Below are 15,528 nucleotides of genomic sequence, written 5' to 3' on the forward strand. Positions count from 1 at the left end.
CACACTATATAACAGAGGGGAGTAACCTACTCTTTCTTGGGACTCTCTCAGATTTGCCTGATGGGAAGAAAGTGGACATCCAAGTGTTTGGAGTGAGACATTGAAGCATTCGGGAATGATAGTGTCATGGTATCTGGCATCTGGAGCTCAGCCACCGAGCTCATAAACACGCTGGATGTGGACCCAGAGCCCATGAATATATTAAAATGACAAAACCACAGGGTGGAAACCAGACTGTGGGGATTATTTCATATTACTTCATAACAGAGACATGAACATGTATATTGTTTTATGTTAGATTTTGTAATGCAAATAATTGCAAAAGCACTGTAATGTAAGCTTTATAAATATAAATAATTACAGTGCTTAGACAATAATGGGAAGCAGATCTTGTTTAAATCTTAAATTACGAATGTAATCTATTGGTTTAAAGGTACAATTAGTCAATTTAGTTTCGCAGTAATGGTTGCTGCTCAACAAAGGTGATCACACTTAAATTAGTCATATTAAAAAATGCCTAAACAAATCCTAAACTGACTGCTAAAGCCACATCTGGAGCTCTTACCTGTTTACAACCAGTTGAGATTTTATTCATGGATGCAACAGCAGTTGTAGATTACTTCATCACATCTCTTCTTCCATCTTGGTCAAATTGCACGTTTTAAAAGTTGAGGCATTCATTTTGAGTATTTGTAGGTTTTAGAAGGTGGTGGTGTGTAGAGGTCTATTGTGTGCAGAGATCCGATGCTGGATAAAGACAAATCTCCACCTCCCCAGTCAGAAACTGTAAAGTTGTCAGCATCATCAACCATATTCCACGCCTGTTCAGCACAGTGTGTCCCCCTAGTTCTGTCTTCTTATATTACGTGTATAATTTACTGAGAGGTCTGAGTAAGCCTTTAAATTATTAGGCCTATACTGAGATTACCAACTATTATCATCCTTTTTATCTGGGAAATGGATCACTGATTGCAACTAATTACACACAAGCAATGTCGGGGAGTCAATTCTCACATACTTTATTATCAAACTGTTCTCACAACAGTTCAACAGACTCTGATATAATTTCCCAACATTGATCTGCTACAAATTAAGGTAAAATGTATAATTATTCAATCTATAGTTATCTTTAAACTGTAGAAATAAATAAAAAATATCAATTACAAAGAGTGCTTTTCTTATAACTTCCTCTAGGACTGAATTGTAACAGTATGGTTTGATGCATTAATAGAAAACTTGGAAATCAGTTAGAATTTTGTACATGCATTTTTTTTAATCAAAAGTACTTATTATTATAAGTACTAATATTTTTTATAACAACTTTCATAATTCCCTTCTGCCAGTTCTATTTCATTTTAGGTATTTCAATGAAAATGGTGGGGGGAAAAAGTATTCAAATCTTAAATATCTTAAATATTCAGCCACATTACCATAAAATTTATGTATGCATTTTTGTATACCAGTACCATGCAAATAAATACGAGAACTGTTAATAAAATGGGCTCAATTACAAATCCCATAGGATGATTTCTAGTTCATTTTTTGTCACCTATCCCCTGTATCCAGGCACCTTGCTTGCTTAATTGTTTGTTCGTTCATATGTTTTATTTATTTGTCACAAAATCAAGCAGGAAATATCCATAATTTCTATTTGACTGTCAAAAAGAGAAGCACATTAAAATACAAAAACAAAAAAAAGTGTAAATATGTTTGTACACAAAAAGTTTTTTTTCCCTTTCCTTTCCTTTCTTTTTTTTTTTTTCAGTGTACAGTTTTAGCTGTAGGCTTTTCTTGTTTTTCGTGTTTTGATTTACCTATGAATTAAACAACCCAAATGACAGCTGAAATAATCATCAGCCCAAGCCCAAAACGAAGCAGAAAAAAGGGAAGATTACTGCACTCTTGCACCAGTTTGTTTGAACGGTTTGCTCAATGGAATGAATCGATTCTTCGAATCTATTAATTGAATCGTACAGACGCGTCAGGAGCCGCTAAATAACGGTCGGCGCGCTGCACTGTTAGCATTTGAGTAATTAGCAAACTTTTGATGGGACACGCAACTAGTTTGGTAAAGACATACAGGTATGTGTTGATTTCTAAACCAATAAATAGTCTTATTCATTTTACATGTTCGCTAGAGCAGGGTGTTTGGTTTGCGTACATTTTTAATGTGACTTGAGACTTAACTAACGTAACTTACCTTCCCAACCAGAAATTAAGAGCGGTTCATATTCAGGGAAAAACCTTTACGTTAAAAAAAACTCCTCAGCGTTACCTGTTAAAATGATATAGTTTTACTTCCATTTCCGCTGGTTTCATTAAACATTTTTGTTTAAAATATCTGTCACTTGTGCTTTTCGAGGTAACGTGTTGTGTTGTGCGAGATTATTAGTGAAAGGTTTTTAGACCGAAATTGATAGTTATATATTAAACAGTGGTTCGGAATAACCGAATTACATTTCTCTTTTTTTTATGTATGATTAGTTTTTTAAAATTTTCTGAATTACATTCTCCCCTGAGCAACAGGAACCCAACTGAGCTGTAAATGGAGATGGAAGACTCCAGTGATGTGACCTACACCATACCCTCACCATCTGACCGCCGGCCAAGCACAGAGTCAGAACTGTGGCCGGACACCAAGTCTGATTCAAGTAAGAAATATATCAAGTTCAGACTCTGTGCTCTTCCTGTTTTGTGTTCTTCTGAATGTCCAAACCAGAATTTATGTACTTCTCGTTTGATACAGAAAGCAGAAAGACCTCCACATCCTGCCCATCAACCTCTGTCTGTCTTAAAGCAGGGGATGTTGAGCGCCTGACACCCGTGGGCTCAGGGAAGAGAACCAAAGTCTCTGTGAATAAGTGCCATGTCTGTAAGAAAGAGTTTAAAACCACCAGTGCCCTTAAAACACACTTCTTAAGCCACAGACAGGACGGGCCTCAAATCTGCGGTGTCTGTCAGAAAGCATTCAAACACCATCATCAGCTGTAAGTATCACACATGCTGCCATCTGAATTTTTTAATTAAATAATGTATTTTTATATTTGCTTCAAATAATAACATTTTTATTTTTCACAAAGTTTGCAACAAGCTGTATGTTCTATAATATAAAAATCATGATTACTAGAAAATGATGGTATGAGATGCAAAACATTATTGAATTTTAAACTAATTTTAAACTAAACGCTTTGTGTGTTAGTCAAATAACATTATCTTGGTGACAAATCATTAGAATGTACAAAACAATGTACAATACATCACATAAATCAATTTTGAAAAGATATTCGATTTTCAGTGGAGCAACACAACACTGAGCCAAAATGCTCTCTCGCCATCTTTAGTTTCAAGCCCTGCTTACTGTGTAAATCTAAATGTCTTTAAAGGTGCCATAGAATGCATTGATGCAATATTTTAAATTGTTCTCTGATGTCCCCAGAGTGTGTATGTTAAGTTTTATCTCAAAATACCCCACAGATAATTTTTTATAGCTTATTGAAATTTGGCAATTTTAGGGTATGAGCCAAAATGTGCTGTTTTTTGTGTTTGTCCCCTTTAAATGAAAATGAGCTGGTGCTCCCGCCTCCCTTTTCAGAAGAGTGCGGAGCTTCAAGAGCTCATGTTCACGGGCATACCGCTGGTGTTACGGTTTAACTGGTGGTGATTGTGTTACTGATCCTCACATTGCTTCCAAATGCAATTTTTAACTACCACATTCCTATTCACGATCATTCTGGTAGCACATGAAGGCAGCATTAGTGAAAACAGGCAGAAACAATGATAGCTTTAGCAACATTAGCCTTACAGAGAGCCAAGAAGCTCTTTTGGAAAACAAAATATGACGCGTGATGCTTACTTTGTCTGGAGTCTGGACATTTGCGCACAAAATGTAAGTATCATTGCCCTTTCAGAAGCAATCTTTGCACAACTCCAGCGCTGAACTGACCCTTGTTAGTGAGGCAATCCGGCTTAAAATGTTAGTACAAACGTATAGGACTTTTCCCTTTTTTTCCAGGACATTTACTTCGAAAATGAAATTTAGCCACGTGTCCTCAGCGGTCTATGGAGACTCCTATGTTTGTTGATGCATCCCATCACACGACACTTTTATTGGCGCTTTGGTGCTGAAATTGTATCTCCAGCATCTACAGTAAGAAAACAGTAATGGCGGACTGCTGCTTCTCACCCAGGGATGTGTATATGCTAACAGGGCAGAAAGCGTCACAAATGGGCGGGACTTTCCCCGAGTATGACGTCACAGAAGTGAGAAATCTGGAACTGCTTGTGTAGAGAGACAGTTTATGAGTTAAAGGTATTATAAAACAATGAGTGGGTGGATTTTTACCATTATAGGCTGGTTGTTTTCATACGCTGCGGCCACACAACTGTGTTCAAACACCTTATGAAAGTGATTTTTGCATTCTATGGCACCTTTAAAAAAAAAAAAAAAAAAAAACACTGAAAAAAAATTTCATAACTTAGAAAACTGAGAGTGTGGGAGATCAGTCCAAAAATTTAGATTAACAACTTGGAATTACAGCATGGATAAATCCTGTTTTTTATAAGATTGTATCACAGTGTCTGTCATTGTTTCTTCCTTTTTTTTTCTCCTTAGCACTTCCCACATGATGACTCACCACAAGAAGAAAACCTATTACTGCACTCAGTCTGGTTGCCACAAACCCTACAATGATAAAAACTCCTTAAAACATCACTGTGTCTCTCGACACGGAGTCTACCTTACGTCTCCTTCCTCCTCCAGCCTCGCCCCCTCCAGCTATGACCTGCCGGCCTCAGTTTGGGAGCCAACGGCTGTGTCCGACTACCTCTTTACATCTCAGCCGAAGCCAGTTGCAGCTCCTGTGCTTAAGGATCCCAGTTACTCTGGAAAACTCTTCAGTTCTTATGGCAGGGGAGAGCTTGGGATGAGGCGGTATGCAGAAGATGCCCATCCCTTTCAGCTGAAACATTCAACATGTCAAGAAAGCTGGACGTTAGCATCTGCCAGTGAATCGTATAAGGTTGAAGACAGCAATAAGATGCTAAACTCCACCCAGTGGACCCTGGGTATTGACGCTGTTGAAGAAAATCCAGTGGTTTCACGGAACCCATTTGATGTCCATGGTCTTGATTTTCACGAATCTTACCCTGAAGAATTGAAAGAGATGATGTCATTTCAGCCTAACAGAGATGCACCTATCACTAGCGTGGGTTGCCCTATGGGGCCACAAGCTTCAGTTTGCCCCAAGCAGCATCGTCCCAAACTGCTGAAACACAGTCTAAAGGAGCCCAGACCTCCCAACAAGTTAAAGCGACAGCGTACCTTTTCCAGTTTTAATCATTCCACTGTATTATACCCTGAACCAAAGAGTGATTTTGACTGTAACCTTTCCGATCCTGTACTTGCTTCTCCTCCTGCAACACTGCCCAACAGTAAGAAGAGGAAGTCCTGCTCTAAGGACGTCCTGTCTAATGTTCCAGCTCCTCCTCTGCCTGTTCCTCAGCTCACTTGTCATAAACGTTCACGAGCACGCTCTTCCTCCCTCGTCTCACCTAGTCAGGTGGCACTTGCATCTTTCAGCACTTACCTCGGCAACCAACTTTTACAAAAGGTACACAACACTGCACTTTTTCATATGTAACCATTTTTTGAGGAGATAATCAATTTTGCATTTCATCACCCAGGAGCCAGTTATGATATCAACAGGAGAAGAACCAAACTCTGGTTGCAGGTTAGAAAGTTATCACACTGACTTGAGGGCAATTTTAAATCTAGGTAATAGTTATATGTAATATTTCAGAAAACTGAAAAAGTAGAAAAATATGTATCAAACGTTTTATTTTTTTTTAAGACTTTTCAACCTTGAAATCACAATTGTACAAATTTGCTGTTATTTTGCTGTTTCCACAACTGTGGGAACCCTGACTATTGAAATTCAGTCATTTGAGCCACTTTTATAGTACTTTTAAGAGCTTTTTTGTCAGTTTTGAAAATTGACAGCTGCTAGTCACTAGAAAAGAGCAGCATGAAAGTGAGTAATTCATGACAAAATGTAAATTTTTGGGAAACTATTCCTTTATAGAGCTGCTTCCACTATGGTATTGTACACTGGACAGAATTATAAACGCAACACTTTTGTTTTTGCCCCCATTTTTCATGAGCTGAACTCCAAAATCTAAGACTTTTTCTATGTACACAAAAGGCCTATTTCTCTCAAATATTGTTCAAAAATCTGTCTAAATCTGTGTTAGTGAGCACTTCTCCTTTGCTGAGATAATCCATCCACCTAACAGGTGTGGCATATCAAGATGCTGATTAGACAGCATGATTATTGCACAGGTGTGCCTTAGGCTGGCCACAATGAAAGACTCTAAAATTTTCAGTTTTATCACACAGCACAATGCCACAGATGTCACAAGCTTTGAGGGAGCTTGCAATTGGTATGCTGACTGCAGGAATGTCCACCAGAGCTGTTACCCGTGAACTGAATATTCATTTCTCTACCATAAGCCGTCTCTGAAGTTGTTTCAGAGAATATGGCAGTACATCCAACCGGCCTCACAACCGCAGACCATGTGTAACCACACCAGCCCAGGACCCCCGCATCCAGCATCTTCACCTCCAAGATCATCTGAGACCAGCCACCCGGACAGCTGCTACAACAATCGGTTTGCATAACCAAAGTATTTCTGCACAAACTGTCAGAAACCATCTCAGGGAAGCTCATCTGCATGCTTGTTGTCCTCATCGGGGTCTCAACCTGACTGCAGTTCATCGTCATAACCGACTTTAGTGGGCAAATGCTCACATTCGATAGCGTCTGGCACTTTGAAGAGGTGTTCTCTTCACGGATGAATCCTGGTTTTCACTGTACAGGGCAGATGGCAGACAGCGTATATGGCGTCGTGTGGGTGAGCGGTTTGCTGATGTCAACGTTGTGGATGTGTATGTTATGGACAACGAACACAGGTGCATTTTATTGATGGCATTTTGAATGCACAGAGATACCGTGACGAGATCCTGAGGCCCATTATTGCACCATTCATCCATGACCATCACCTCATGTTGCAGCATGATAATGCACGGCCCCACGTTGCAAGGATCTGTACACAATTCCTGGAAGCTGAAAACATGGCCAACCTGGACATGTCACCCATTGAGCATGTTTGGGATGCTCTGGATCGGCGTATACGACAGCGTGTTCCAGTTCCTGCCAATATCCAGCAACTTCGCACAGCCATTGAAGAGGAGTGTACCAACATTCCACAGGCCACAATCAACAGCCTGATCAGCTCTATGCGAAGGAGATGTGTTGCACTGCGTGAGGCAAATGGTGGTCACACCAGATACTGACTGGTTTTCTATGGGGGCAAAAACAAAAGGGTTGCGTTTATAATTTTGTTCACTGTATGTTTGCTAGCAGACCTAACATAAGATCTTCTGAATATATAGATATTCTGAATCATCAGGTCTATGATAAAATAAAAGTTGAATTGAATCTGGTTTGTTTCCCTGTAGAACATATAAAAGAACTTCATCTGTACGTGGAGCTCAATCGCAGCCCTCATGTTCTCAAGAAGCTCTCGCCTCTGGGGGAGCAAAGGAAGAGAATAATTCACAACCATCCACCTCAACACAGGTGCTGATATTTTCTTAAGTATTATTGTGACAAAATAAAAAAAATATGAAAATAAACACAATACTTGCACTGACACTTTATGTTATCTATTTTTTGTCACAGAATGAAAGACAGAAGGGGGTTTCAGGACAAAAGTCCAAAGGGACAAACCTGTCCCCACTGATCATGCCTGTGTCTGTCCCAGTCGCTGTGACAAACGTTTTAGTCCCTCAAGCCTCTACACATCATGTAATGTTGTAGCAGATAACAATATAATACCAATATACAGTGGATATGCCAAGATGACTTATCGATGTTCAAGTTTCTGTGTTTCCTAGGCCGAGAGGTCACAGACTCGTAAAGGTGCAGCTAAGAGGTCTCATCATCTTGACCCTTTAAACTGCCTCATCATCCCTAGTCCAACTGTGCCTCGACTATCTCCTCTACAATGCACCAATAATAAGGAAACCCAGGACTTGCAGAGAAGCTGTGGCACGGGCGGTTACCCCAGCCAGCTGCGCTCGCCAAACTATCTGACAGACCACTCACTGAGCCCTAGTTTTCATCCCCCACCCTACACCCCTCAGCCCATGCTGAGCCCTCTCCGTCCTGGGACAGGCCTCTACTCTAAAAGCCTACCGCAGCATCAGCCATGCCCATCTCTACCCAGCACCCTCGGTGAGCACTAAACCCATGATTTCAGCTTTGACTGGATTTCTGATTGATGCACAGTTAACTTTTGTACAGCATAGAGAAAAATAATGTAAATGCCTTTTCATTCAACTTCTTGCCAAATCTTTTTAACTTTGAACCCCACAGATGGTGTCTCCTACCCAACTGACAACACAGTCATCAGCATACAGCCGTGAGTCTGTGATAAATTCAGTCATATTAAGTTAATTATTTTACCAAAATAAGAGGGATCTTTTTTTATGTAGTACTGACCTGAATAATATATTTCAAATAAAATGCTTATATATAGTCCACAAGAGGAAATAATAGTTGAATTTATAAAATTACCCTTTTCAAAAGTTTACATACGCTTAATACTTAATACAGCTTTTTTTTTTTTTTTGTAGTTGTTGTTTTGTGATAGTTGTTCATGAGTCCCCTCTTTGTCCTGAACAGTTAAACTGCCCGCTGTTCAGAAAAATCCTTCAGGTTCCACACATTCTTTGGTTTTCCAGCATCTTTTGCCTATTTGAACCCTTTCCAACAATGACTGAATGATTTTGAGATCCATCTTTTTACACTGAGGACAACTGAGGGACTCACATGCAGCTATTACAAACAGTTCAAACAGTCACTGATGCTCCAGAAGTAAAAATGATGTATTAAGAGTCTGGAGGTAAAAAAAAATTGAATTTGAAGATCAGGTTAAATTGAACTTATTTTGTCTTCTGGGAAACATGTAAGCATCTTCTGTAGTTTATGAAGGGCAGTTCATAATGAAAAAAAAAAATGATATTTAGGCAAAATAAGAAAAATTCACATCTTCATTCTGTTCAAGTGGCTCTTAATGCATCGTTTTCCCTTCTGGAGCTTAAGTAAGTGTTTAGGGATTAAAAAAACAAGGACAATCCAAGTAAATATAAATCACATTGCAGAGCACAGTGCAAGGAGGTTCCATTGCCTCTTAATATTTATGAAAACTAAAATATATTGTTTTTTATATTATTATAGTTATGTCCTATATACAGAATTCTTACAGTTGATTGATCTAAGCAGGAAAAGGAAAAAAAAACTTACTTAAAAAAGGGAAGGATAAAGAATATTTTGCATTTAATTGAAAATATATTTAAGAAGTCTTCTTCCTCTTATAAGGTCTTTTGAAAAGGGAAATTAGAATTAATTACCTAGATACAAATGATCATGCTTTTCTTTACATTGCTGTTATTTACAAGACTGTCCATTTCCTTCTGTTAATAGCAATTTCTCGTGTCATTTAGGAGGATTAACGTAGGTTCACGGTTTCAAGCAGAGATCCCCCCAGTGCGGGACACACTGTACATGCTGTATGAAGAGCACCCTGCTCAACTCGTCTGGACTCCTTGGAAAGATCTCTCTACCAACACAGAAACACAACAGAGGGGTAAACACACCAACACAGACTCTCACCACAACATAACAAAAGAAGTCTCATAATATCAACAACCACCAATTAAAAAAAAAAAATAAAAAAAAAACAAACACAGAACAAAAAAACAACTCATCTCATTCCAGACCATTTCTTATTTTAATCACCACCTCAACTGTCTAGATATTTAAGAAAGCCTAATGTTAAAAGTGATTTCCAGACTTGGAAGCCATGTAAATTATTGAAATCTCCATAAGCATTTTCTGTAGTGATTATTATTTTTCTAGTTAAACTACGTTTTTAAATTTTATATGGGTTAGAAATTTTGAGAACAAAATCCTTAAGATCCTCATTCAGTAAATCATGAACAACTGAAAAAGTCATGGGGTCTTGCTAGGGCTGCACAATTCATCGAATTTCTAATTGCGATTACAATTATGGAATTAATCGTTCAAAGTCCACTTATGTAATTCTGTGTGCTTAAGATGCGTTTTTTTCTTTCTACATGTTATCTTAAGGGTTTTTCCCATTATTTTAGTATAACATTATAATGCCATTCATATTTGTACTTTTTTACCGTTTAAAGAAGAAACCAATCCGATTTATAGTTGACATTTGAGGCTTAATATTATAGAAAAGCACTAAAGGTTTTTCAGTTAGTGTTTTCAGCTTACAGGTCCTGGTCATATAATTAGAATATCATCAAAAAGTTGATTTATTTCACTAATTCCATTCAAAAAGTGAAACTTGTATATTATATTCATTCGTTACACACAGACTGATATATTTCAAATGTTTATTTCTTTTAATTTTGATGATTATAACTGACAACAAAGGAAAATCCCAAATTCAGTATCTCAGAAAATTAGAATACAACTTAAGACCAATACAAAGAAAGGATTTTTAGAAATCTTGGCCAACTAAAAAGTATAAAAATGAAAAGTATGAGCATGTACAGCACTCAATACTTAGTTGGGGCTCCTTTTGCCTGAATTACTGCAGCAATGCGGCGTGGCATGGAGTCGATCAGTCTGTGGCACTGCTCAGGTGTTATGAGAGCCCAGGTTGCTCTGATAGTGGCCTTCAGCTCTTCTGCATTGTTGTGTCTGGCATATCACATCTTCCTCTTCACAATACCCCACAGATTTTCTATGGGGTTAAGGTCAGGGCGAGTTTGCTGGCCATTTAAGAACAGGGATACCATGGTCCTTAAACCAGGTACTGGAAGCTTTGGCACTGTGTGCCAAGTCCTGTTGGAAAATTAAATCTGCATCTCCATAAAGTTGGTCAGCAGCAGGAAGCATGAAGTGCTCTAAAACTTCCTGGTATATGGCTGTGTTGACCTTGGACCTCAGAAAACACAGTGGACAAACACCACCAGATGACATGGTACCCCAAACCCATCACTGACTGTGGAAACTTTACACTGGACCTCAAGCAACGTGGATTGTGTGCCTCTCCTCTCTTCCTGCAGACTCTGGGACCCTGATATCCAAAGGAAATCCAAAATTTACTTTCATCAGAGTACATAACTTTGGACCACTCAGCAGCAGTCCAGTCCTTTTTGAAGCGAGACGCTTCTGACGTTCTCTGTTGTTCAAGAGTGGCTTGACAAGGAATGCGACAGCTGAAACCCATGTCTTGCATACGTCTGTGCGTAGTGGTTCTTGAAGCACTGACTCTGGCTGCAGTCTACTCTTTGTGAATCTCCCCCACATTTTTTAATGGGATTTGTTTCACAATCCTCTCCAGGGTGCGGTTATCCCTATTGCTTGTACACTTTTTTCTACCACATCTTTTCCTTCCCTTCACCTCCCTATTAATGTGCTTGGACACAGAACTCTGTGAACAGCCAGCCTCTTTTGCAATGACCTTTTGTGTCTTGCCCTCCTTGTGCAAGGTGTCAATGGTCGTCTTTTGGATAACTGTCAATTCAGCAGTCTTCCCCATGATTGTGTAGCCTACAGAACTAGACTGAGAGACCATTTAAAGGCTTTGCAGGTGTTTTGAGTTAATTAGCTGATTAGAGTGTGGCACCATGTGTCTTCAAAATTGAACCTTTTCACAATATTCAAATTTTCTGAAATTTGGGATTTTCCTTAGTTGTCAGTTATAAACATAAAAATTAAACGAAATAAACATTTGAAATATATCAGTCTGTGTGTAATGAATAAATATACAAGTTTCACTTTTTGAATTGAATTAGTGAAATAAATCAACTTTTTGATAATTCTAATTATATGACCAGCACCTGTATTTATTCTCATATAAAAATACGGCATGCAGTTGCATCAAATAATGGTATAAACGTCATTCAGTGTTAATTGTGATAATCATAATTAATAAATCGCAATTATAATTTCAAGGGAATAATCGACAATTATGACTTTTGTCAACTGTGCAGCTCAAAAAGGTCGAGAACCACTGGTTTAGACCACTGGATGTACTCAGGATTTGCTAAATTGAAATATACGTTGAATCAAAAGTTCATTTAAGCATGTATAAAGAGTAAAAAATTATTATATTTAGTCCTTTTTGTGCTTCAGTCACAGAGCTGTTAGACATGTGCTGTTCCAGTGTGCTACCAGGAGGAGGCACCAACATCGAGTTCGCTCTCCACTGCCTTCATGAAGTTCAAGGAAGCATAATGGTGAGCTTATTCATCATACTGAGTGTGTTATTTGTAGATGTTTGTTAATACAGCTCAGATATTCAACTGTCAGGCAGCACTGGATTTACTTTTAATGAGAGGAGATTTTCGGACCTCCTGGCACCCTCTGAATGATTACCACTACACAGGTACAAACTCTTTATATCAAAATATATAAAGCATTCATAAGTCCTTCATAAACTTGATGTCGCTCATTGTATTTGGCAGGGTCAGACCACTGGACAGTGCAAGAGATTAAAGTGTTCAAGAAAGCTCTGGTTGACCACGACAAGGACTTCCAACAGATTCATAATGTTGTAAGAAATTTAAAAAAATAAAAAAATTCTAAATTTAGATTTTTTTTATACGTTTTTTTCTTTTAATACTTGAAAAAAAGTTATGTGGTTAATACAAACCTACAATACTGAGTCTCTAAATAGTAGGGATGTAACGATTCACCGCGAACCGTTTGAAAATCGATACAAATACGTCACAATTCAAATTGAGATGTTAAATAACGATACATTTGTCGGTGGGAAGTTTATAAGAATGTATCTCTGAGTGGAACTATCTTTAGAAAAATTTTGATATTTTCATCTCGTCTCTGTATAATTCATATTAAAGCAGTGTTCATAAGCGCTGCTGCTTTGTTTACAGCGGTAACCAAGGAAATGCTGTATCTGCTGTTCCATAAGCGCCACCTGCTGTCAGAGAATGAATCTGCTTCTCACTCAGAGCTTCTGCAGTTTGTTTTGTGCAGATGTTTTATGAGCATTCTGTTTTTGTTTATAAATGTCAAATTATGCAATCTAATTTAGATTTAAAAAAACAGCTCATGCTGAATGTATTCAGCATCTTTGTTTGGATTGTGATTCAAATGCAGTGGTTGCCTCCAAGTTTGAATGGAAAGAGTACAGGGAGCCTTTGTTTATAGGAAGAGAGTTTTTTTTTTTTTGTCTTATTTGATAAGATTTAAAGTTTGTTTTAAAATTTCAATTTGGTTTTGTTATTTGACGTTTCTGTTTCACAAAGAAATGTGCAGTATTTTGTCCAAGCAATAATAAAAGGACACCTTTTCATTTATAATTGATCTTAAATCTAATTTTGTTTAGAATTTTTTTTTGAGAAAATCGAATCGTGAAATCAGTATCGTTGAATCGAATCGTGAGTTGAATGAATCGTTACATCCCTACTAAATATACTAAGATGATGTTTATTTTATAGTTGCAGACAAAATCAATAGCCCAGTGTGTGGAGTATTACTATAACATGAAGAAGCTGAAAAAGTTCAAGCAATGTGTCCGAGCCACAAATAAAAAGGATGAAGGTGGAGGGAACTCTGTAAGTTTCATTTCAGTAAATGGACACAAGATCGTTATTACATCTGCATATACGTCATCTAAAAACATTACTGCTATATTCCTAAAGGCATTCAGATGCACACAAGAGCACCAGCCTGAGCAGATAAACGGGAACACAGGACAGAAGACAACAGCTGCTCACAGTGAGGTGTGTGCCAGGTCCTGATTTACATGCCTTCAAATACATGGAGTAACAATGAGAAAATATTTCATTTTGTGAAATTAAGCTAAAATAATAGATTCTATGACTCTATCCTGTCACTCTTAGTTTTTTTCTTGAAGTGAAGTGACGTGTGGCCAAGTATGGTAACCAATACTCTGAATTTGTGCTCTGCATTTAATTCATCCAAGTGAACACTCACAGTAGTGAACACACTCCTGGAGCAGTGGGCAGCCATATTGCTGTGGCACCCGGGGAGCAGTTGGGGGTTCGGTGCCTTGTTCAAGGGTCTCACCTCAGTCGTGGTATTGAGGGTGGAAGAGAGTGCTGTACATTCACTCCCCCCACCGACAATTCCTGCCGGACCTGAAACTCAAACCCGCAACCTTCGGGTTACAAGTCGGACTCTCGTTAGGCCATGACTGCCCCAATACTCTGAAAGCTCCTTCGTCCCTGGGTGGGCTCAAACCACCTACCTTTCGGTTAACAGCCAAATGCACTAACCGATTGCACCAAAATCCCTATTATTACTAGATCAGTAATAATAGATATTTTTAGGACATTTTTGTTCTAACCAGCTGTGACCTGAAACAATCAACAAAACACTTTAATTCTACGAATAAATATTAGCAAAATGACACATTAAAATTCATTTTACCTTTAAATCCAACAGAGATGTGAAGAGCCACAGTTCCCCCTCTGTCAAGATAGAAACTATCTCAAGACGGCAGTGGACAAGCAAGAAGACTAAAGTGAACTGAATTCCAATCAGTATTTCATAAAAGATCCTTTGTAAAGAGCTCAAGTGTGTTTTAGACTACAGTAAATATTCAACTCATTGTCCAGTGATTAATATGGACCTTGAAATTAGCCCTAATTGTAATCCAAAATAAAGTTCTCATCAAAGGAATAGCCAACTTTGTGTTTTCTTTTTCCAACTGTTTATTTCTTGTTCAAATTTTGAGAAGTGCACAAGGCACTAAAGTTAACAGTTTGAAGTTTTAGAATGTACCAGACTGGTTAATTTAATATGACAGGGTTTCATAAAGGTTTATTGGTTTTTATTTTCGATGTTTGTTCAACTGTTTGAGACATTAAGTTTGGGTTCAAAATTTTCTCTCAAGATTTGTCATTACCAATTTTACAATTCTACTGATTTTTCTCTTTTCCATTTTATATTATCTACAATCCATGTGATCTATAATAAAGTTATTAAATTGCAGTTTTTCTGTCTTATGCCATTAAAACAGCAGTTGATGTCCATGTATAACAATGTCAATGCATAACATGTTTGCTGTTTATTACATTGTCATAAGGTGTTTGGCTGTCTAAACATTCCTTTGCTGTTCTAATAGATGTTAAACTTGTTTACAAAATAAATGAGAACTGAACAACACAATTTTCCATTGTTAATTCCCAGACTCCAGAGTGTTTCATAGAGCACTTTAATCTGAACATGCTATTAATAGAATACATTGTAAATTCTACTGTTGCAAGTATGAAAAAGATAACTAACACCTCATTTGAATGTACATATCCCCCATAAATATAAAGGAGGAAGTGATACCATTGAAATGCATGCAGGAGTTTGACAATGCATTCCATGTAATGCCTACAACACTTTAAAGTGACAATACTATTTTAACAGTCTATGCAGATTTAAA

At 37.9% G+C, this 15,528-nt stretch overlaps 1 protein-coding gene across 2 annotated transcripts; it reads left to right on the forward strand.

The window, feature by feature from the left end:
* The first annotated feature begins 1,846 nt into the window (after window positions 1–1,846).
* On the forward strand, window positions 1,847–15,214 carry LOC109090166. Of its 2 annotated transcripts, none has more exons than XM_042756854.1 (16): window positions 1,847–2,082; window positions 2,521–2,651; window positions 2,747–2,987; window positions 4,613–5,609; window positions 5,683–5,729; window positions 7,517–7,637; window positions 7,740–7,865; window positions 7,955–8,294; window positions 8,436–8,481; window positions 9,566–9,708; window positions 12,240–12,343; window positions 12,417–12,492; window positions 12,572–12,660; window positions 13,568–13,684; window positions 13,772–13,852; window positions 14,538–15,214. In XM_042756854.1, exons 2-16 carry the CDS (start codon window positions 2,546–2,548, stop codon window positions 14,613–14,615), a joined length of 2,712 nt encoding a protein of 903 aa, XP_042612788.1. In that variant the 5' UTR covers window positions 1,847–2,082; window positions 2,521–2,545; the 3' UTR covers window positions 14,616–15,214. The 2 variants fall into 2 exon arrangements, with proteins under 2 accessions (XP_042612788.1, XP_042612787.1); XM_042756853.1 differs by having other exon boundaries at window positions 1,849–2,082; window positions 2,527–2,651.
* Window positions 15,215–15,528: the final 314 nt, after the last annotated feature.

This window comes from Cyprinus carpio, chromosome A5 (genome assembly GCF_018340385.1).
Source record: "Cyprinus carpio isolate SPL01 chromosome A5, ASM1834038v1, whole genome shotgun sequence".
Taxonomy (NCBI): Eukaryota; Metazoa; Chordata; class Actinopteri; order Cypriniformes; family Cyprinidae; genus Cyprinus; species Cyprinus carpio.

Coding starts and splice junctions, on each gene's coding strand:
- LOC109090166 (XM_042756854.1), top strand. CDS start 2,546: ATGGAGATGGAAGACTCCAGTGATGTGACCTACACCATACCCTCACCA. Junction 12,493..12,571: donor GAATGATTACCACTACACAG/GTACAAACTCTT, acceptor TGTATTTGGCAG/GGTCAGACCACTGGACAGTG. Junction 13,685..13,771: donor ATGAAGGTGGAGGGAACTCT/GTAAGTTTCATT, acceptor ATATTCCTAAAG/GCATTCAGATGCACACAAGA.